Source organism: Neophocaena asiaeorientalis, unplaced genomic scaffold (assembly GCF_003031525.2).
Source record: "Neophocaena asiaeorientalis asiaeorientalis breed wild unplaced genomic scaffold, Neophocaena_asiaeorientalis_V1.1 scaffold251, whole genome shotgun sequence".
In the NCBI taxonomy this organism is placed as follows: Eukaryota; Metazoa; Chordata; class Mammalia; order Artiodactyla; family Phocoenidae; genus Neophocaena; species Neophocaena asiaeorientalis.
In genome coordinates this window covers 2310219-2333929 of record NW_020173377.1, presented here as the reverse complement: position 1 = coordinate 2333929, position 23711 = coordinate 2310219, and the positions used below count along the sequence as shown (strand labels likewise).

General features: G+C 51.1%; 1 protein-coding gene across 4 annotated transcripts in view; it reads right to left on the bottom strand.

Annotated features, from left to right (window-relative positions):
• CACNA1D (calcium voltage-gated channel subunit alpha1 D) overlaps nt 1-23711 on the bottom strand; it is a 316740-nt gene that overhangs the window by 10538 nt on the left and 282491 nt on the right. For 3 of the 4 annotated variants that reach the window (XM_024746347.1, XM_024746346.1, XM_024746348.1), the window contains 7 exons: nt 22559-22661; nt 22106-22207; nt 17203-17333; nt 4035-4151; nt 2957-3324; nt 2228-2254; nt 899-1048 (listed from right to left, as the gene is read on the bottom strand). In XM_024746347.1, the coding sequence (XP_024602115.1) occupies nt 899-1048; nt 2228-2254; nt 2957-3324; nt 4035-4151; nt 17203-17333; nt 22106-22207; nt 22559-22661 (998 nt within the window). The remainder of the gene's footprint in view (nt 1-898; nt 1049-2227; nt 2255-2956; nt 3325-4034; nt 4152-17202; nt 17334-22105; nt 22208-22558; nt 22662-23711) is intronic. The other variant, XM_024746350.1, reaches the window with a different exon arrangement.

The following is a 23711-nucleotide window of genomic DNA, read 5'->3' as shown; positions in this document are numbered from 1 at the left end:
GGGGGGGTGGCATTTCAATTCCAGTCAGGGTAGGAGCAGGCCCCTGAAGGGAAGGTGGGATTAGGTGAGCACAGGTGGGGAAAGGGCATCCAAGGGGTGGTCGTGCTGTGAGCAAAGGCCCTGAAGACGGAAAGTCAGAATGCAGCTGGCTCAGAACCAGTGGCTGCAAGTCAGGCATCCAGGGAGGCCTGCGGAAGGCCGTGGCGCAGAGCGGGGTGAGGGAGGCTCGGCTGCGGCTGGCCTGAAAGACGGGGCTGATGTTTAACAACATCTCAGACGCCAGAAGGGACCTCACCACAGAACCACGTCCACTTCAATGGGCCACCGGTCACAGTGGGATACAGTTTACAGAGAAGAGGGTGGGAGGTGGCCTTTGTCCCCCTGCACGGCCTGCTACCTGCCCTAAAGCAAAGTGTCCACTTTAACCTCATGCCTGCCTTCTTCAGGTCAGGAGCCTAGAGAGGCACACCTGCTGAGTGGTGCCACTCTGACCTCTTGTCCCCTCACCTCTAGGAGAGACCTCCTGATGGGAGCGCTGTCCGTTAAGACCGACCAAGCTCTGGGCTGACGAGCCGCTACACGGCGAGAACCCCCAGGCCAGAGCGCTCAGCGTTCAGCAAAGGCTCTCACTTCTAGAGCCTATGCTAAAGCCTCACGGGTGGGCCCCTGGTGGAAATAAGTCAACAGGCCTGAAGAAACAGCCTCCACTCTGCCTCTCTCCAGTCCTATTTCTCCTGCCCTGACTTCTCCTGTGGCCTGGAGGCTGTGCTCCCACTTTGCTTCCCAGGACAGTCCCAAGGGCAGCAGCAGGTGGCCCGTGGCTTCGTGAGCAGGCGTGGCCCCAGGGCCAGGAGACAGCAAGGCCTCCTAAGGTCATCCCGAGCCACAGAGCCCTCACCTGCTCCCGGTGGGCGAGCTGTCGTCCTCGTAGCACTCCTCACTGCTGAAGTACTCCTGTTCCCCCAAGCAGCAGGGGTCCCTGAAGTAGCCGTGTATCTCTGGGTCTTCCCGGCAAATAGTTGGGAACTGCTCGTCTCCTGAGTCAGCCCTGCAGTTGGGAGAGAGGGGCCTGAGCAGCTGGGCGGGCGGCAGACTGCTCCTCCGGCGGTGCCTCGGCGGTGGCCGCGGCAGTCCTGCCCGAGGTGCTCTGGCATCTCCCTGGGTGCTCCTGCCTCAAGTGGGGCTGGATCGTTAATGCCTCTGGCAACGGCGCTGTGTGTGTGCGTCTATGCGTGTGCGTGCGCGCGTACCAGGGAGGGGTTTCTCCCCTAGTGCCTTGATGACGCTGGTGCCACACCACTACCCCCAGAGGCCTGAGAACCAAAAGAGTAGATGTAGTTTGGGAGTAGAGCAAGAAAATGGACCTAGAGACCTGCAGTGATGGGCTCCCAGGCCACCTGCTCGGATCCCTGTGCCTCCTTACCCCGGCCGAAGGTGCCCTCAGAGCCTGGGGCATCTGACCCAGGAAAGGTGACAGGATTTTTGAGTACAGGGTCCCAGGGGAGGGAGACTCTCCAGGACAACGTCCACCACGTTTTCAAAGACAGCCCTGCCCCAGGACTGTCGTGATGTCTCCCTGGAACCCAGATGTCCTGGCCTCGGCCCTCAGGGAAGCCAGCCAGGCTCTGTGGCATCACTGCTCTCCAAACAGAGGACTGTGCTTCCTCCAAGCTCTTCACTCTCTCCCGCCCTCCTCCAGCTCAGGTAACTTCTAACTTGAGATCGTTAAACCAGGACATCTGTCCTCCTTGTCCCCAACACCATGACCGTCCCACCCACAGTCCAACTGGGTTCAACAAACAGGGAGCAGGGTACACTGCCCGTGGGTAGGGGGCTGCCCAGGAGACAAAGGAGAAGGCCTGGCTCCTGGACTTCAGGAGGTGGGGGGGGGGGGGTCACGCTTTTACAAAGCCTCCACAAGAGGCCTGACCCCAGACAGCAGCACGACCGCCCAGCTCCACAGGCTGGGGGCTCTCCCAGCACCGCACTGAGGCCTGCGGGGCTATAGCTGTGGGCACGCTGCATGTGAACTTAGGTCCTTGGATGGTTAACACAGTCTGTGCAGATGTGGATCTGAAAGCTCTGCGTCCACAGCCCTGGGCTGTAATGCCCTGCGCTAGGCTAGCTGGCTCCCAGGGCTTTCTCATCTCTCAGCACTCAGAGAGGCCATCTGGTCCCACTTAGAACACACAGTATTTAACAATAAATACAGGCAATGAGCACATACCTAATGTAAGTTTCATAATAGCGCGTTCTATCCAGGAAAGGCATAACACGGGAGGGAGGGAGAAGATAAAAGTTAAATATTTCTAGCAAAATTTAGAAAGCAAATATATCAAGCTACTCCCTAGAGCAGGGGTCGGCAAACTATGGTTCATGGGCTGAATACAGGCCGTCACCTGTTTTTGCATGGCCCACAAGCTACAAAGAGTTTTTATTCCTTTAAAGGACTGAAGCAAAATCAAAGGAAGAAAAATATTTCATCGCACGTGAGCACGTGAAGTTCACGTTTCAGTGTCCACAAATAGAGGTTTATCGGGACACAGCTGCACCTGTATGCTTACATATGATTTATGGCTGGCCTCTTGCTAAGATAACAGAGGTGACTAGCTACAACAGAGACTGTATGAGGCTCCAACCCTAAAATATTTACTCTCTGGCCCTTTACAGGAAAAGTCTGCCAGTCCCTAATTATGTGGTACAGTCGGGGAAGGTAGAGTTTGCAGCTGCTCCTGTGTTAAGGGGCATCGCGTAGAGCAGGATGCAGGGTGGCAGGTGGCCCTTTATCGTTTGGGTTCATCACATGGCCAGTTCCTGAAGAAGCTGTGACCTGCAGGCGCTCACAGGTCCTAACACCAATGCCCGCAGGGAGCCTCCCACCTGTGCCGGAGACGGGAGAAAAACCTGCCTTGGGCTGACACTACATCACCAAGGGCAAACACATCTTAAACGTTACCTTTTAATACTGGACCTTCTTTGAGGCTCACGGCCATGCTTGTGGAAGGAATGATGCCCGTTTTCAGACACATGCTCAAGGTCCCCAATGCTGGGCCGTTTTCCAGGGGCAGCTTTGGACATATTGGCATTATTGAGATTGGCATTTGTTGAGCTGGGCACTTGCTTTCCTATGGAATTATGGTTATGATGGTTATGACACACCGAATTTCCTGCTGGAGGAAACAGCGGTTTCTCAGTATCACTTGCAGGTGGAATTGAAGGCCTTTGGACATGCAGGGGACGGTGGGTGGTATTGGTCTGCTGAAGGGAATCTCTCCTATCACTATTAACATGATTGACATGGTTTCCAAGCAGGGCACCATTTCTCTGCAAAATAATGGGAGACAACACCAGGTAATTTAACAAATATTTGATGCAGGCTAGCTATGTTAGGTAATTTTTTTTCTACATGAAAAACAAATTCTAGGTAAGCTCCATAGAATCCCTGTAAAACAATCTGAGTGTCTCAGTGACCAGGGTGACTGTGTGTGTCAGCTGGTCCCCCTGAAATGAGGAAGGTTACCGATTCCTGAGCTGGGGAGCAAGTGCTCGGCTGTCATTCAAGTGCACTCTTCCGGTTGCTCCAAGGTGAGCTGACTTTCGCCCAGCAGGGCTGTCGGCAGCCCCAGTGGCCGAGGTTGGGCGGCAGGCAGGTCTCTGGGCCGGGGGCTGGGAAGTGGAGGGCCCGCTGGCAGATCAAAGAGCCGGCCCGGGGAAGGAGGGGTAGGGAGAGCCAGCGGCTGCTAGAAGGACCCAGGATGCTCATCCACGCCGGCCAGTGGTCGTGACCAAGCTCCTCCGAAGTGGCCAGTGTGGGGCAGAGGAGCAAGCTCTGGGAAGGAGCAGGCCTGGCCCTAGAAGGGGTGCTGCTGAACAGGGAGGGTCTGCAGAGGGGAGGGCATGGTCCACAAGCCCCTCTAGGCCCTGGGGCTGGTGTGCATCCTCCAGGCTCTTTGGCAGATCGTTAACTGCCCCAACTGGACTCCTGCCCCGCTATTTCCAAGTGGCCAGTGTGTAGCTAGGCGTGGAATAATTACTTTGAACACATCTTCTTCTTCTTCGCCTTTTGTTTCCTCCGGCTCGTCATCTTGCAAATCACATGAGATAGCACGCCGGATTTCTGGCCCAATGTCGTGCAGTGTCCTTAATCCCGCCTAGATCAATGAAAATGGCAAAACAGGTTAGACAACACGGGTGGCCTGGGCCCAGCCTGGGTCCTGGCTTTGCTCCTGCCTGATTCAGTTGTGGGAGGGGAAGGTTTCTCCAAAGGACAGTCCAGAGAACTGACCACTTGTTTGAATGTAACTGATGGTGTGTCCCTGCAGCCTCAGGGATGGAGGGTGTGGTCAGGAGTTCAAGATGGTCCTGGGCTGGGATGCTTGAGGCCAGTGACCGCCTTTTCAAGTACCCCCACTTGCAGGGAACAGTGCTTGCTTACTAGTACTAGGGTCTGCCATGGCCAAGAGCCCAGGCCCACGTCTAAACGACTGTCTACGGAAGGATGGCCTGCAGAGCGCCATCTCCCAGAGCCTCGGACGGGGCGAGGAGCACGGAGCGGCTGTTTTACAGGGAGGGTGGCAAGCGCTCGCTGGCTGTGTCCAGGATGAGAAGCCTAGTGCAGGTGCCAGAGGGCCAGCAGACAGGGCAGCCAACTGGGCCGCTGGTTCTGCTTCAAAGCCACGGGAACGAGGGCAGGACACAACACACTGCAGCCACCAGCACACTCAGGACCAGAACGCGACGGACAGACACGCACAGACCTGGGCTGCCGTGCAGGGCCAGGCTCCAGGGCCATCTGTTGGCACCTGGGCCTGCAGCCTGTGCTCAGGTGGAGAACTCGCCAATGGTTGGGTCATCCTCTTGAAGACCACAACACACTGAAAGGGGCTCCAGCCTCTGGAGGCGGCGCCAGACCTGCCAGGTGACCCCTTCAGGCCCCTCACGGACGTTCTGCATTTCCCCGAGGCCCTCACGGCCGGCCTTCCTCACCCTGGGCCCCGGGTTCCAGTGGGACAGGGCCTGGGAGAAGCCCTCCCATTGTACTTAATTTCTCTAGGGTAACATTCGAGATGCTGATGGACTACCTATGGGGGAGGGGTGGTTGCTGGCTCTGAGACAATTATGTTTTGACCAACAATTTGAAGAAAAATGGCACGCTAATAGGGAGAGTACAGTTACTCTATCCTTGGACACAAAAAGACTGGCATCGGAAAGAGGCATTCCCTCCCCGTCCCCGGTCTAAGGTCACCCGTCCTGTACCCGGGTGGTACCCCCTCACCTGCCGGCCGTCTGTCTGCACCTCAGTAGCCACTAAAGGTGTGGAGAACATCTGAGGCACTGGCTGTGCGGGTCTCCATCTGCAGCTAACACCCCCCAGTGTGAGGGGGGGGACCACTTCCCTGTCCTTCCTCCACAAGCCCCGGCAGCGGGTGGTACAGGGCACAGACAAAGCATGATGACCACGTTTGAGACACGCCCGGCAGTGGTTGGGAGGGAGGGGAGGAGGGGAGGGCGGCTCCCATCTTGCCAGATCCGGCAGGACCGAGCCCACGAGTGTGGGAACGCTCAGACCGGTCTTCTGCAGTCATATGGAACCGCCCAAGAGGCTCTCGTGAAAATGGCTTCGTTCGTAATAGCCCTCAGCCTACGAGAGGATCCTTTTAAAGATGGCACACCAGGCTGCGTCTGGTTTGAACCATTCTTTGCATACAGGAGCCCCAGACCTTTCCATTTTATGAACTGTGGGGGTGAACGAGCTGCCTGGAGTCAAAGCCTTAAGGTTCCCGGCTAAGAAGGCTGTGGTCTCGCAGGGGAAGGACACACGTGTCCCAGGGCCAAAGCCAGAACAGTTTGTGGTGTGGGCAGTGAGGCTGCCTCTCACTCACCTGTCCCTCTGCTCACACGCACTCAGACGTGCACACACGTACACCTACAAGCACACACATGTACACGCATACATACACACACACACACACACACACACACGCTCACTCTTTTCCTCTCTCAGGACCCCGCTTCCGGCACATCTGAGCCTGGGAAATCATCTGTCTTAGAGGCAGACCCACACCATTCTCAGGGAAACATCAGGAAGGCAACTCTAATGCCAAGTGGATGAAAAGCTCTCGCACAGCAGAGCTGCAGGCCTGGGCAGCAAGCTTGAGCCCAGTAGTACTGAACAGCCTGCAATTCATCCAGGCAGTGTTCTGTAGGGCACAGTTACCAAGGGAAGATAAACGAAGCCAGAGTTTCACCATCTGATTTTGGATCACTGGAAAGAAAGAGCTGTTACATATCTGAGGCTCGCAAACAAGACACCAGGTTTGAGACACCCGCTTCCGTTGCCACAAAACACACACAGGTGACAATGCACCGAGTCAACATCCCCAGGTAAATTATGTACCTTAATCCATGTCCCAAGGCAGTGTGGACCAGGAAAACTCTGTTTAAATAACAACAGATAATCCTGTTCACTGTCATTCAACTGACTGGACTAGGTCTGATTAGAAGAAATAGAAAACTATTTATTTGGATAATTTTTAACATCATCCTCTGTTGACGGGTTGACATTTCACTGAAATACACATATGACATAATTGCATAATAAAACCAAAAACTGTCTCCAGCATGTCTTCAATGATACACAAGATTAGGAGAGAGCAGTGAACAAACACAGGACAGAGAATTTGTTTGCAACATAAATCATGGAGGAAATTGAGAGGTGGCCCAAGAGGCCACGTCCAAAGACAAATAAGGACAACATATTTATTAAAGAGACATCAAAGGAGGAGAGAAAGCATCACTCTTCCCAGACAGGAGAGCAGAGGCTCAGAAATCATGATTATATTTTGCTTTGCTCCACGCAGGAAGGAACACACCTCCTAAGAGTCAGAGACTGACTGTACTCTTTCACAGGGGATCCGAGGAAGGACAGACGGGGAGGGAGGGGGGAGGTACTATGGGGAGTAGGGGTGTCTGCCAGGCTTGGGAATGAGGGAAACAGATGTTCCCAAACTTGAATTGAAACGAAGCTTAAGCACAGCACCCTGAATTTATTACATATCACAAAACATGATAATGAAAAATTTTCTAGCACACGCATATCAAGCTAAAAGGTAGCTTAGGCTGCTCCAAAAATTCCACAGGCACAAGTTCCAATTCCCAAAGTGCAGAAGTCTATCTTAAACCCTTGAAAAAATGACTTTTTTTTCACAGCCTTTAAAAAAAAAAAAGAACATTTTTTTCTGGAAATAAACACTTTACAATCAGTAAAATTATCTATTCTTTCATATGTCATATCTGTGTCTACCCCTATCAGCAAAATACTATTTTAATTTGAAATGTGGTCATTAGCATTTAAACCAACACAATTAAAGCCATATAAAGTCATTCCATTAACATCACAGTAGAATTATGGTTTTGAATAAACACAGAATTTCTATAAAATATAAACATTATTGATTTGTTTTAAGATGTCCAATCATATAAAAAACAGAATCAAGCCTAGTTTCTGGTTGATTTTTAAATGCTAGATGCTCTCATAAATATTTTTGTTAAAAAAAGAAATGTTGGCGCTTTGCCTGTAGACCGCTGCTTTAAATTTTAGACACCATTTAATTGGAATTTTATAGATATTTACTCTAGTGAATGATTAAGTCACCAAAAAAAAAAAAAAAAACCCAAACTATAAAATCTCTGTAAATATTTCTGAAGCAATAGCATAAATGTATGATATTTTAACCTCAAGTAGGAACATTCATTTACCTTCCTTACTCTTGCCCACTTTCAGGGTTAAGTTTTTCCTACCTGGTGCATCTGAAATGCTTTCACTGCCTGTCTCCCTAAGCTAGCGCCATCACTCACACCGGTCGTCTGCCAGCTCTCAGCACGTAGAAACGCCCAGGAACCCCTCCTGAACCTACACTGTAACAGTGCAGATAAGAGATGTGAGTCTCCAGTCGGGACTGGGCCAGGCCATCCATCTTCGGGTATGAGTGCCAGGCTTTCAGGCTCCAGCCAAAGAGCAGAGCCCGGTCTCTATCACAGGCAGGTCTCCCGCAGCCAAGGCCGGCCCTGCTCGGTCAACTCGTTAAAGGCGAGTTCTGGTTAACCCTTTAGCAGGCTTCTGCCCCTACCCAATTAGAAGGGATCATTTTAGACTAGCTCCCTCGGCACAAAGAACTGGAGATTAAATTCTCACAGCATACACCTGTTTATCTGTAAGCCATCCCACCTCCCCTGCATCCCCACATGCACACACAGTCACACCCCTTCTTTTGTCATTGCTCTCCACCAGGGAAAATGTGATGGTGTGGCCTCTGCGTCCATTATGAACAGTCCTCGAGTTATATATAAACATAAAGAGCTAGAATTACGAGGAAGGCACGCCCCCCATGAGTCATGCACAGTGATTCCGACCCTCCCTGCAAAGTCAGCTGTAACATTACCAGGTAAGTTACCCTGGGGGTGGCCCTCAGCTGTGTACATGGAGTTTGTTACCTTCATTTTGAAAGATAAAGGGAAGTTTAAAAAAATTACCTAAAGTGATCTATGACATTTCCCTGCGACTTAAAAAAAATTATCTAAAGCAATCTGTGACATTTCTTCTGATCTGACAGAGCTATCTGTTTTAGTTCCACCTTAATTCTTGGTTGTAGTTTTAACACCAGCATTGGAGAAATGCTTGCCAGTTTCCTGATAACAGAGAGAGTTTTACTTAAAATGTGGGCTTAGCAGGAGTCACAAACCGAGACCTATTCTGCTAGCATCTTTGTCACTGCAATGTAACATACTTTATCCCACTACATCTTGGGAGGGCGGGCCGGGGAGGGGAGAGCCAAGATTATTCCCATTTGGTCAAGTGACCTGCCCACACTAGTGATGGCTCAGCTAGGGATCGCGACGCGCAGTTCTGCTGTTCCAATGACACCATGCCGCCCCACCTTTTTGGGTCTACGGGGAAGAGTGCCAGGATCCAGTTCCCACCACGCGCTCACTCATGACTGCAACCCCACATGACTGTGGCTGCCACTCAATCAAGGTGAAACTTCTTACAACTAACTCAGCAGCACTCGTGCATCACGGCAATGACAGAAATCACCAGGTATCGCGAAAACTGGTCCTACACTCAGCACGTATCCTTGTCTCCGCCGTGCCACTCTCAGGAGCTGAGGTCCTTACAGACACTTCTCTCTCACACACAAATTCACACCACCATTCCTCCAGATCAGCACAGGCAGTGAGACATGGCATGTGCGCTACAACTCTCAGCCTGAATGCGGGCTGGACGCTGGGGGCCCAGGCAGCTCCGTGTATAGGTGAGTGGGCTGGGATTTGGGACGGGCCTGGGAGTTAGGGGACAGTTCAAGGTAGGGGCAGGAGATTGGAAAAAGGCTCCAGCACCCTTTTCCTTTAGGGGGGGATATGGGATCAATCCCCCAGAGCAGCAGTTCTCAAAGTGTGGCCCAAGGACCCTGGGGCCCTCTGAGACACCTTAAAGGGTCCAAGAGGTCATTGTGTTTTGCATAATAAGACAAGGATGCTCTCGGCCTTGTAGGCTCTCATCCTCTCCTGAGAGCACAGTGGGGTTTTTCAAAGGCTGCATAAACCTTGGGGATCTCATCTCTCTGGCATCTTTGTGCTTGCATATTCTGCGTTTTAAAAATCTCTGCTTTAATTCCTAATGTAGTAAATATTGATACATAAGGGTCCTCAATAATTCTTAAGAGCATAAAAGGTTCCTGAGACCAAAAAGTTGTAGAACTTGATGATAACCTGCCCTCAGACAGGCAACACCATCTTTTCCTGGAGCTGGGCTCTTCCCCCATCCAGGATTCCTGTGATCTCCCCCGACCTTTCTCTACTTTGGGAAGAAACATCCTTCTCGTGGCTTCTCTGAGTTAGCCTTTGGCATGGGTTGCCTTCACTGTGCCTTAGAACGATGTGCCCTCCCATCACCCCAAATAGCCACCTCTCTCAGGGCTACGGTGTGCCAGGGAGAACTAATTCGTGCAGGTACCTACCCAACCAAGGAACCATGAGTGTTCGCAAGCTCCTGCCAGTGGATAACCAAATCGTGATACATTTGGGCTAAAGAGGGCTACTAGGTGGGTGTTAGTCAATAGCACGCCACAGTAATTAAGACCTTTTGCGATGACATAATGTAACTTTCCTTATTTTCAGTAATTCTATCGTCTCAAAGACTTTTGAAAATAATAATTACTATTCTTAGAGAGGAACGATCTCCGGCCTTTAAGAGTAGAGAATCCAGTACCCAATAATCCTGCGGATCAACTGAATTTTTAATTAGGTCACACCGTAGAATAAGCTATTGAAGAAGATCCTGAGGCCCGATCCTACATCTGTGTCCCTGCGATGGATCCTGGCCTGCATTGTGTCTTCCATCCAGGAGCTTAAGAGTTTAGCACCATGGATTCTGGTGTTGGGCACCGAGTTTGCCGAGTCTGTCAATCTGACATATTAAACATGACTTGTCTCTTACAACTTTTCTACGTTTAAAGCTATACTCTTCTTTTTAGGTCTTAGGGAAAAGGACAGAGGTATCTGCAGTTTGACTGTGAACCAGGTTCCAGGGAAGCCTTGTTTCCCTTTCGAGCGAGGCAGGAGGTGGCCCCGACAACTTCTGGCTGTCCTTCACCAACTGGTCTCAGCCACCAGCCACCACCAAGGCCGTCACTCAGCACACAGCCAGGCCCACGTGGGGCAAGATTCTCACGTTCCATTTAGACCGTTCCGTAAATCCCGCCTAGAAAGTCACTGTTTTCCAGTTTCTACGTATTTGGAAGGACTGTGCTGAAAGGCATGTGGAGACACCAGCCACATGGATTGCTTAGAGCTGTTCTGCTGAGGCTCTGGTGTATAGAGACTTAGATCTAGAAGACAGATGGTCACTGTGGGCCTCTGAGATGGGGTGACACAGACAGGGGCCGGGGGTGAGCACATACACTCCCTTTAGTATTTAATAAACGACATCAGAGTCTGTCAGGGACAGAGGGATCGTTTGTGATGGTGGATAAACTCCTTACCTGTGCCCATAGAGATGACCAGCTTCTTTTTCAGGGATGATACACCACATACTTAATAACTGGTTTATCCCGGGCACTACCCAGTCAGAGCAGAGGTGGGTCTTCAGACCAGAATAGGCTCCCAGAGGTCCCTGCTACACCAGGCATTCGCCCTTTAGTTACTGAATCACAGAGGGGTTTGGTGCAGGGCTGGGATGTTAGCAGGGGGTGAGGAGACTCAAAGTGCTGGGGGCCACAGCTGTCAACTAGCAGGTACAGCTGTGCTTCAACATTTTCACAGGGGTCACCCCCAGGCCCACGTCACCACCCATGGTGCTGTGTGAAGAGGTCAACCCTGTTCTCTGTCCCCATGGACTCTGCTGTGAGAATCCAGAAACCCACCACGAGCTCCTAGACTTAAGACAGTCTGCACACATGGGAACAGAATTGGGGGCCAGGCCTGTTTCCCAAGTGGAACAAAGGTCACAGCACAGAAGACATCATTGGAGCAGACCTCCAGGCTGCGAGGGACCCTCTCAGTCATGCATAGGACGGGCCTGGGGGACTTCCGCTAGCACCACTCTTCCCACTGGCTACACGGCTCCCCCACCCTGCCTGGCCGAGGATGAGAACAGCCGGGAGCCGGGCTTCCCCACATCCTGGGCCTCTCCAAGCCCCGCACACACGCACACATGCACGCAGCCTCCAGTCTGCACAGACCAGGGCTTGTAACCCTTCTCTTCTCTAGACATTTCAGGAACTTCAAGGTTTTGCACTAAACTTTTGAATACCTCTGGGTATCTTGGGCTCAGCATCAGGTGTACTGACTCCTCAACTACTGCTTGGAAACAGCTGAGAATTTCAGAGGGGACCCCCCCCCCACCGCCTCGAAGCAACTTCTTGTGCAAAAGAATCTACTTTTTGTAAGATGTGAGAAAACAACCTGAAGAGTTACTTCTGTTTACATCTTTATGCGTTTCCTAGATATCTCAAAAAGGGGAGAATTCTCTTTCTCGATGGATCACTACAGAACAGAGAAGAGGTCAAAGAAAAACAAGAATTTCTTAAAGTTCTGGTGGTAAACAGGCATATGATATTATTATTGTTGTAGTCTTAATAATAAGCAATTATACGTTCAAAGTGCTTTACAATCACTTAGCTATTCCTCACAACAGCCCTGTGAGGTAGGTCGACATTATTACCCCCATTTTACAGATGGGGAAACTGAGGCACAGAGAGGTTAAGTGTCTTGCCCAAGGTCACACAGCAAGTGAACGCTGGAACTGGGACTAGAACCCAGGTTCCCTGACTCCCAGTGTCCTTGAAACTGGACCACACTGCTTCCAAAGAGGCATCCCCAGACTGGCTTTGAATTAAAGACGGACAATGTCGGATGAGGTTTGGGTGTGGTGGTATTTCCCGCGGACGCGTTAAGATGGAACCTGAGGTGTCGCCTGGGTTGGTTTGGGCATGCAGGTGTATGTGTTAATTTAAATGGGGGTGTCTGAGCTTCCTGTCCTGTCCACATCTCCCTGCATCCTGCACTGGTCACTGCAGAGAGCGGAGCTGGATGGTCAGGAGGTCATGATGGACTGGCATATATAAAAGGAACTTTGTCAGCCCAGTGCCAAGGGGCCTGCCAGTCTTTGGTAGTTCAGGTAAACTAGGGATGCAGGACTTTGGAACGGAGTCAGCTGCCCACCTTACGCAGGTCTGCTTAATCTTTTTATTAATTTTTTTTTTTTTTTTTTTACTGGCCAGCATCAGGAAGTTGTGTTCATTTCATTTCTCTGTGGGGCGGCTGCCCCCCTCCTTTGCTCTCTCTCACTCTTTCCCTTTCTCTGAGTCTCTGCTTGGAAGGGAAAACTGTTAAGCCTTGCTCGTTCCCTTTCATGAAAAGGAGTCACCACGAGCAGCGTCCGTGACAGGAGACCACGGCTCCGCAGTTGAGCCACGGCCCTGCTTCCACCTTCCGGAGGAGTGCTTTGCTTGGAAGGGGTCTCTCTGGGGCCTTGGGTTTGCTTTTTCCTGCATTTCTCCCGAAATGCTGTTTCAGTAGAAATAAGCCCACTTGAGACTTTTCCCTTTCAAGGCCTTAGCCACAAACGCCTTCCGACTAACGAGCGTGGTGCTGTAGCTCAGGCAGAAAATTCTAAAGCATCCGTTCAAGCATCTGAAACAAACGAATCAGCCAGTGAAATCTCATCTGTTAGCATCTGTTCTTCCCTTAGAGGAAAAAAGAAAAAAAAAAAAAGCCTTTTTACGGCTTTAGATGGAATCATGCTTTTAAAAAAAAGACAAAAAAATCTTGCTCATTTTTAGACTGAGGTGACTAGGTAACAGGTGTGGGGTAGTCTACAGGTTCAATGTTTGTGGAGTATCCCATTTTCCTCTATCTTTATGCCCGAGCCTCTCCGAGGGGGCCACATCAGGGACTGAGAGTCATTTGATTCCGGTCCACCACCCACATTTCTACTGGGCCACCTACACCACCACCTGCCAGCTGGGGCTCAGGCTTTCACATTATAAAACCTAACCACCTAATTCTTTGCAAGCCGGAAATGACGGTCTCCTCCTTAAACCCAACTTCCAAACAGGTAAGAAAAAAAGAAAAGAAAAGAAAAGAAAAATCTATCCCTCTCAAGTCCTCCTGTCCTGAAGATGGGCAGGCTCCCATCTGGGATGAGTGGGGAACAGTCTCCCCTCAGTCCACCGGAGTGTCTTTTGCAAAAAGGAAATCCTCGAACGTTGAAAGAAAAAGAAATGAACAAAACTTTCCCCACTCTGGGATCTTTTTTCTTTTTCTAATCCGTGAAATACTGGACTAATGAGTGTCTGTATACTGCAGTCCTCATCTGAAGACCTGAGGAGGCATTACTATTTGCTGGGAAGGGGACAGAGTTTTCGTGGCTGCAGAGCTGCGTTCCTTTATTTACTTGCTCCTTGTGGAAATTTGCAGGTCACTGGGATGCAGCAACAATGGATGAAGAGCAAAGGCTGAGTCAAACTAAAGTGAATATGGCACGTAGGGGATGAGTGAGAGGAAAAAAAAAAAAAAAGCCTGATGCAGCTTCTCTCTGATTCCCTCTGGAGAGGGGCTGGAGAGAAGGCTGGCTTTAATGATGAAGATGGATGGGCGGATGGAAACTGCACACTCATTCAGACCACAGAGGCCAGAGGACACCAGGTGCCAAGCTCCTACCCACACGTGGATCCAAGAGGTCCTCAAGCCACCCCCCTTCATGTAGAAGGGGCCCTGCAGTTGGTCTGAACAGAGGAAGACCAGATGGAGCCCACAGAGTTGATAACCAGAGTGCATCTGTGCGCCCTCCGACACCATTCCAATGCGGGAGGGGGGGAGGGGGGGACAGAGCACGTGGACCAGCTCTGATCCTGCTCAGACAGACGGCACCCTAGGCCGCACAAGCACGCACTGGCCTACGTCTTGACTCCTGTGCTCACCTGACACCCACACTCCATTTTTCATTAGTAATTGGGCTTTCAGCCTCCTGGCGCCCCTGGCACAGGGAGGAGCAATTCATCCCACTTCTCGACAGGCCGCGCCCACCTTGGGGAGCTTTCTTGAGGATCTGTGTACTCATCCTAGTGCCATGGTTGATCCATTTCTCCTCCCACTGCCATCTGACTCCGCTTCCCTAACTGCCACATCGTCACGTAATATTTCCTCAATGCAGAAAGGAAGTGCCTCGTCGTGCTAATTAAATGAAGAGTGACAAGTCACGTTTGAAGCCCTTTCTAGAGCACAGGAAACCAAACATGTAACGAGAGCTATCCTTCAAGGAAACAAACATTTTCTGTGTTTAATGTGTGCTGCAGAATCGAATGCATTTTCAGAACGTATCTGTCGAGATGATGAACACAACTTAATTTCCTAGGCCGGGTACTCAACATAAATTATAGTCACAGCCTCAACTCCCAATGGAACCGTGTGGAAATGTGTTGATATTGGCATCTAACCGGAGATATTTTAATTTCACCAAGGAAAGGAAACTTTCTGTAAACAACGAAATGAAAAAATGTCCAGGGGCAAAACATTATTGTGACACAATGTAACAGAGTCTTTTTAACCCATGATGTATACATGTAGCTTCAGCATCTTTTGAACCCACCCAGGAAATGTGATTATTAATTACGTAGCCATGTGTTGTTGTTCAGGTTTTTAAAACATCCAAACGCTATATCCAGCCACCAGGGCAAGCCCTGAAGCCATCTAATTGGGAAGCCTTGGGGGCTCAGCAAAAGTATAACCCTGGATCCAGATGGTCATCATATATGCCTTCCGCAGAAAACAGAAGGCTCTCAGCGCAGTGCTACCTCGCTTACTGTGAATTACGACACAGCCATCCACCAAAGAGTATGTTTCCCCCTCCAGAACTAGAATCTGAGAACAGCAAGCAGTTCCCTACAAGGAGGGGGATCACGACACTCTGGAATGTGGCCCCCTAGTCCTCCAGGCCCAGCGCTGCTTTAGGGAAAAGCCTGCAGAAACATGAGCATCTCTCCCTGCCCTTGCACCCAGTTTGGCCACACCGCCCTCTAGAACGTATGGGCCAGACCTGCTCAAAGTCCGCAAACACATCTTTTCAGTTTGCTTCTCTCTAAGGCTACTTGTGAGCTGTGATCAGGAGAAAGGCTGTCACTTTCGTAAACTGGATGGGTCAGAGAGGGGAAAACTTTACTCAAATTCTGCAGGCTGAGATGGCAATCAGCTATTCAAGCCTGTGATTCACTGAACTCCCTTTAGGAGATGTGATCAGAGGAAGAAAGATCAGAAATTGTCTTTGGTCAGATTCAGCATCCATCCTTCCCCCCCACCCCCCACCCCCAGCGCTGTCTGGGCAGATCCCAGGTTGCATTATGAATCAACAGGTCACTGTCACACAAGGCCATCTCCTAACCCGCCATATGCACACACCCCACCCTCCTTCCTTCACGCATTCATTGTCACTCATGTTCATTCTCTCTCAGGGAGATCACAGACAAGCCTTCACTTTGGTAATTACCATCACTGAGAACACAAGACAATGCAGGGCATTTTCCCCCAGAAAAAAAAGCAAAAGACTATTCCATGTTGAACCTTACCCATACCAACAAGGCCCAGTTTAAGACAAATGGTGATAACAGGGACATAAAAGGAAAACGTTATCTTATGCATAATGGACTCAACATGCTCCGGACAGCAGAGATGACAGGGCTTTTGATCAATTTGGACAGTTGTTTCTGACAGCTTGCCAACCTCTGTAGTTCCACTTTTGTAGTCCTTAGCATCTTTTCCTCGTTCCTTCTCCACTCTGCTTTCTCAGTCACAGCACTCACAGACTTCCCTTCCTAGCCCCTCTCCGTGCAGGTCTCCACCGGGACTCCCTTTCCCCACACACCTGCTCCCCACCAGGGCTTTGGGCTTACCTAGGATTCTACACCCTTGAATGCATGGACCCTAGCTAGAACCAGAGGTTCCTGAAACCACATCCCCCCTCCAGGTGCCTGGGCGGGGCCCGGGCAGGTGAAGGGACCAGAGGCTGGCTGGGTCGAGAGAGAACAGCATTTGCACAGCAAGCCTCACGGCCATCAGGAGACGACACGCAGAGACAGACACACCGCACGCGCACACACACGCACATACACACTCACACACACACTCACACACGCACACATGCACTAGGAGGTGATGGATGTTACTGAGATGGACCGAAAACCAACAAGCAGTGGGGTAAGAAACAAACAGAAACAAAACAAAGCACTTGCGTTCAGATGGAAAGCTGTTTCGTGGGCGGCTAGGGCCCGAGCCCGAGGCTGGGGGAAGGTGGGTGCCTGCTCGGAGGACGCTGCCTTTGGAGAAGCCCTGGGGGAGACAAGGCATGAGGGCAGCTCTGGCTCCCCTCCCGCCAAGGGTGTGCCTCGGCCACTGTCCTGGAGGCCCTGCCCCACGGGGCCGGGCCACAGTGGACGCGGATGCAGGGGCACGCCAGAGAAAGCAGGGAGGGGGAGGCACTTACCTGGTGGCCCAGAAATGGCTAGTCCACATTTGGGGGAGTGTGCAGTATCTCAGTTTAAACAAAATCCTGGTGGTACTGCTCAACCATGAATAGTCAGCTCTCTAGTATTTCAAATAAGCTCGTAAAATCGTTAGTGAAAAAGAGAAAAAGACAAAACAACAATTCACCTGTAGGGCAATTGTGCTGCTCTTCGCGGGGTATTTTCCCACCAGTCCTTGTTCTTTCCGTTTCTTGAATTTCCTAAAGTAGTCCTGTATCAGGAAAGTGGCATAGAACTTCCCCACGGTTACCTCATCATCTAAACGGAGAGACCAGACAGAGCTCTCCCGAATCAGCATATTTGCAGCAACAGCCTTAACACTCACTTCTGGCTGGGGCTGGGGGAAGGGCAAGACGGGGCACGAGGCACTGAGCTCTCGCTTAGGACACTGGGAGACTAAATCTAGCGACAAGCAAGGTTGTGCAAAGCAGTTAAGGCTCAAAATTAGAGTCAGTTAAATAAACTGATGCTCAAAATTGCAGAAAATAATACACTTGTCATGAGTTTAATAGAGCAACATATTAGTAACACTATGAAGTGCCGCCTTGGTTACTGATTCAAAATAAAAATTACAAAACAAAAAAAGGCTTCATGGGTCATATTTTCACCCCTGCGCATAGGGATTTGCATGTGTAATTACCACGAACACCCAGGACAATTAACCATCCAAATCCCAATGCCTGGAGATAAAGATAGAGACCTCAGAAAGGTGACAGACAGGCTTGGAAGGAGAGGACATTTCTGAAAAGTGACTGCAGACCCAGATTTACATGTGCCCCCTTAATTCTCTGCCAATAGCCTCCACATGTCATTTCTTGGTTTGTAATTCAGAACTGCTTGTTTTCGATACTGCAAGTGACAGCTCCAACTAACCTCAAAGTTGAGCTGACTTATTTCTGCTTTGTTCAGAAACAGCCCCATCGTGTGTGGCTGGGGAGCTGGAACTCTGCCGAGCGTGATTAAAGGTGATGCATGAGGCAGAATAGGGGCTCTGGCTGTCTCCTGGGAAACCACCCTGGCAGTGGCTGTGTGCCCGGGGGTCTCCACAAGGCCTGCTCACCCCCACATCTGTCCAGGGCCCCCAGGGGCTACTGACCACGGTTCGCAGAGGCTGGGAGGAGGAACGGCTGCTGCCCTCAGGCTTTAGCACAGCTACCCTTGTGGCCAGGCTGCCCTCGCAACTTACGTGCCATCTTGGGTAAGGAGCTCGGCCTCACTGGGCTTGCGTTCTCACCCGTAAACAGGCCTAAGCCTCTCGGAGGAGGAGCTGTGAGGATTATGGGAGAAGAGGCCCCGCAGAGCACTCTGGGTGGTCCTAAGTGCCAGGGGGCGGGGGATGGTGAGCCAGCAGAGTCACCGTTATTTTACAAGCTGCCAACAGTGGCATCCACTGAAATGGATCATAGAGCATGATGGGGTGGGGGACACTGGGACCCTCCTGGGTGGGGTGCATTCTGTGGCCGTGAGGGGGGTATCCCTGTCTGGACACTGCTGGGCCATTCTGGGCTTCCCACGGCCCCCAACTTCCTTGTCAGAAGCTACTCAGTGTTACAGTGTGAGAAGACGCCTGGCGGTGGTCAGCCTTGAGAAGTGTGTTGCATTCCTTCTAAACCCGAGCCCGGCAAGTCTGGGAACGGTGTAGGGGCCACCAAAGTGAACCTAGGGCTCTGGGTAGATGTGAAACCAGGTCCCTCATCAGTCTCGGGCTGGTCCAAATGGTCTAACAACGCACTGTCCAGAGGCAGGAAGGCGAGAGGGGAGTGGACAGAGGTTCCATGACTTGCCCCAGGCCAGGTGAGTTGGGATGTGGGACCCCTGGGCCTGGGCTCTCCTTCTTTACCCCACCACCTCCCTGCTCCACCACAAGGGCCACCTGCTCCTTTGGGGCCACCTCTCCCAGAGTACAAGTCTACCTCCCCACCGGGCTACATGCAGGAGGTGGACCGACTGCGGCCTGAGAATCCCAGGGGCAGCCAGCCTCTGCCGGCCAGGGTTTCCAGTCTTCTCTGTGGGCTCCCCCAAAAAACACTGGCTGTACTCACAGAAGGCCCACCTCATCCCATGCTGGGATGCTTCCAGCAAAAGCAGGCCTAACCTTTCTCTCCCTTCCACCTGGATGGTGCTAGCCTAGAGGGGCCAAGGGGGCTCCTGTGGGAGGGTCTTGGCTCTCCCTGGCCCAGAACCTGGGGGGCGGTGTACTCAGTGAAGAGGGCAGATCAGGTTTCTGCCCAAGGGGCAGCTCCAGGGCAGAGGTGCCCACTTAGGGCTCTACAGGGCAGGCCTCTCAAGGGTCACTTGGCCTTCTGCACTGAGATGCTGAGCTATTGAAACTGGGCCCAGGAAGAATCTTAAGAACAGGAAAATTCAAAGCTACAGCAGGTCAGAAAAGGAAGGAAGAGGAGTGAGTGCAGTGAGGCCGTCTGGGCTCAGGACTGCAGAGAGCGACGGGGTCGGCTCTGAGCGCTTCTCAGGGCAAAAGGGCCCAAGATCCAGGTCCGGGGCAAAGGCCCAAAGACAAAGAAGCGCCCCTGGGAGGAGGAGGGACTTCTAAAGGAGGGGAGAAGATCCACGAAACGGCAGGAGACTCTAGAGTGGAGGTGAGAACACGAGCAAGAGCCAGATGGGAGACGAGACGGCTCAGCACGGAGAGAGCAGAGAGGCTGTCACCGCGGCCAAAGGTGCCGCGAGAGCCCGGAATTCTGGCCTGGGTTCCAGGCCCATTCCCGAGTATCGCCTCATCAAGCTCATGATGACCTCGGCGGGGAGTGGGGCTCACATCACCCCTGTGCTGGCAAAGCCTTCTAAGGTGGGCACCTACTCTGCTCTGTCACCAGGGCTGTAAGGGGCCCCCGAGCGACCCACGTCGACCAGTCACAGGTGCAGGGCTGGCCTGGCTCAGTTTTCTGCCCTCTGACCAGGTTACAGTGGGTGGGACACTGAGCCCCTCGGCCGTGGGAGCTACCCGTCCGCTGGCCCAGAGGGTCGTAAATATGCTCTCCTTTTCTAAGTGCTCCACGGTGTGGGAAAGGCTGGGACCCAGTGGTCTACTGGAAGGTAAAAGAGGAAAAACAAAGAGGCAAGGGGTGAATGCAGATGCTACAACCCTGAGCGGCAACTCAACCAGAGTCTGTCCACCGAAGCCTGAAGTTACCACCTATGGAAGTTCAGTGATGAGAGCACTTATTTGAGATTCAACCTGGATAAGCTCCAGCACATCCACAACCCATGCCATGGCACTTCTGGAGTTTTCCAGCCCTTATTGAGGCACTGTTTTTGTCCCAGGTTTCTCAGTGGTCTTACTGCCATGTTGGAAGAGATTAACCCTTGTCATCCTAACCCCCCAATCCATGCTAAGAAATAACAGAGAGAAAACCAGGGCCCGCTATTGGACCAAGAAAGCGGAAGACTACGTAGCCTTCGTGAGAAGGCCAGTAGGGCTAAAAGCTGATCAGCTTTTCCAAGGAAGGGAGCCAAATTCTGGACTTTTCTTCTGGTGAAGTGAAAAGAAAGGAAGTTTCACAGTAATGCGAATGACTCTCTCCAGGCGAGCCTTGCCAGGATGGGCGCTGATGTGAGAGAGACTGGGCTGTAACGAGGCTGGCGTTTCAAGAGAGACGGGAGGTGCGCGTGCCATTGAGGCAGGACCCCCTGGACAGGTGGGGCCCGCTACTCTGAGGCATGCATCTGCATCGTGAGAAACATGTAGGGGAATACAACTGGCAAGAGATAACTCCGATTCCATGCCACCACCCTAAAACAGAATTGCTTCAGAATATTCTGAAAGACTGAGACTTGAAAGGAATGGAGGCTGCAGAAGAAGCTCAAGCACATTGTTACAACGATTGGAAAAAGCAATTCGTCTCAGCCATGCGAGCACCTGGGTGTGCAGCTAAAAAGAAAAGAACGAAAACCAAAGGGTCGTTTTAAGCGTGCAGCATCCGTTGTCCTGTGGAGAGCCAGGGTTCTCTCTCCAGGCGGGAGTTTCCATTTCGGTTTTGTTCTTTCAGTGTTTTGTTTTGCACAGTAGCCCTTTATCGTTTCTTTGTGGGCCATCTTTCCCAGCTTTGAGCTGGTGGCCCTGCCAGCTCCGGGCGGCTCCCTCCAGCCACAAAAAGCTCTGGATTCACGCCGGGGAGCGGAGCTGGCCAGCGTGCTGCTCTCTCTGCCCCCGAGAGCCAGAGGTTGTCACCTTCTCAAAAGGAGAGGCCACCGTCCTGGCTCAGCTTCTGGACCTGAGCCAGCCCAGTCTGGCGGCCGCAGGAGCAGGGACACTGTAAGATCTCAGTTGGTTACAAAATACACCAAACACTCCTACGTGCCCAGGGCTAGGGGGTAAAGTGCAGGCATGTTGGCACCGAGCAAACGGATCCTGCACCTTTAAAACTCGAAAATAAAAGTCAAAACACAATCATCTCCACTTGTAAGTCCATGTATACTTAGACAAAAATGGAAATACAGTATCTGTATTATATATATATAAAAATCTGAGAAAAGTTTAGTCAGTTATTTTATGATAGCAAAAGGAAATAAGCATGCCTGTTAGTTCCGTCTCTAAATTCTAAACAAAGGGATGTTTTTGGTAATTATGGTAGCAGATCCAGTCTTAAGAACATTTCAAAAACACCATTTTCTGAAACCTTTTTTTTTTGTGTGAGAAGTTTTCAGCAGTATGTTGAAGGCTATAGGAAAACTAGTTTTAAACACTTCATTTTGGGCAAAAAAAAAAAATACAGGCTTTTGGTTTTGAGGCAGCAAGCCTGTTCTCCTAATATTAATCCCTCCACCCACAAGAGAATCCCGGCTTCAACCATGTGGGTCTTGATATCCTTCTCACTGAAGCCTCTCCTTTGTCTGCAGTGGTCTTCACGTTACCCCAAATCATTACACCAATGGCTGAAGGGCCTTTAGCTGTTGGCCTCAATGCTCTGGCTGGTACCTTAAGCATTCTGCAAACACGCTGGGCTTCCTAGAGACTAGCATTGAAACCAATGTGCTGGTCAAGAACTACTTAGGAAAAAAATTGCACTGACCACCAGCTGGAGGGACAACTTGGTCAAGTAGTTTCATGCTGGTTTTCTTCCAGATTTTCTTGATCACAGCTCGGAGTTCTTCATTAGCTTGTTCTAGGTTCCCTGAATTCAAAAAGCAAGGAGTGGGGGAACAAGCCTTGTTTCTTTTGCCCAGCAATGCCTCTCTGTTCTCACCGGGGCTGCTGGTGGCCCGACTCACCTCTCAACATTCCAAGATAAGGTGAAGCACGGAGGGAGGGGAGAAGGGTTGAGGGGAGAAGGGTTGAGGGAAGCAGGTCCAGCCAGTGGGGCCAGCACAGATGTTCTCATTTCACATACCGCCCCATCCCCTGGGCAGGGGGGTGTCCCCTCCCTGCCCCGCCTTTGACAAGAAGAGGCCCAGATGGGAATCAAGGTGGGATACGGCCTCCCCTTCCTCTTCTCCCACCTGTCCTGCTTCCGGGGAGGGCTCACCTTCCGTCTTGATTTTAAGAGCCGTTCGGACCAAAGCAAACAGAGTTGCATTAAACATGACTGTCCCATCACTGTTGAGCGGCATGTTCATGGCAACTAGTCTCTGTAAACAGAAAGAAAAGTCCCTTAATAGAACGCAAACGGATGATGACAGCTGCAGCCCTTTTCCTCGTTTGTTCTCTGTTTATCCCTCATCTCCTTTCTAATCAACCCTCGATTCAACTCAACAGCCATTTGTGGGGGGCATCTACTATCTGAGGAGATCCGAGCTGACAAAGATCAAAGCTCGAGTCATGAAGCGCAAACGCGGGCACTCAGAAGATGCATTGTGTTTGTTTTTTAGACTCCCTACTGTCCATGCATTCCTCCCCCTTTCTCATTAACTGGCTCTCCCTGTGTCTTGGGGTCAGGCTTCCATTATGGGCACATCCTTAAGGCTGTTTGGGGTTAAAGTGATGTACCAGGTATGATGAGCCAGGCACAGAGCCAGGGACAAAGGTCCTCAACCAACAGGGTCGATTACTTTTCCTACCGCAGGGAGTGTCCTTCAAGGACCCTGCCCTGGTGAGACCACTGTGGAGTGTTTTGTACAAGTCCATGCGGTTCTACGAGTCCAGTGTTTGGTCTTTCAGAGCTGGATCCCCACATCCTGCTTCTCTTTTCTCTTCGCCCCTGTAACACCACCACTGAGAGTTGGAGAGGACCTGGGTGAGTGAAACTGTCTGTGGCCCCAGTTACTGCAGATGCCATGCCCACAGCAAAGGGCTGTGCAAGGGTTAAAGGAGCTCACAGACACTTAAGACTCCAGCCAGGTGCCTGGCACGTGGTAAGTGCTAAATAAGTGGTACTTAGAACTTCTAACAGTTTCAAGTTTCTTACTTTTGGCTGACAAGGTGTCCCAAGAGAAAGATTTTAAAACACTTTTCCTCCTCCTTATTAATGGACTGGAGTCTTGTGTACACATGATTCATCCCACCTAAATTCCTAGTCCTAGGAGAGCCTGCACAGTCACTTGCTTTTCCTGGCAAGTTCCTGAATCAGCAAAATGGACTACTTTGTGCCTGAAGGACACGTAGATCCTTTACATAAAAGGGTCTGGAAATGCAAACACAAAATAGCAGCCATGAGCCAGAACCCATCTTGTTCTTGGAAA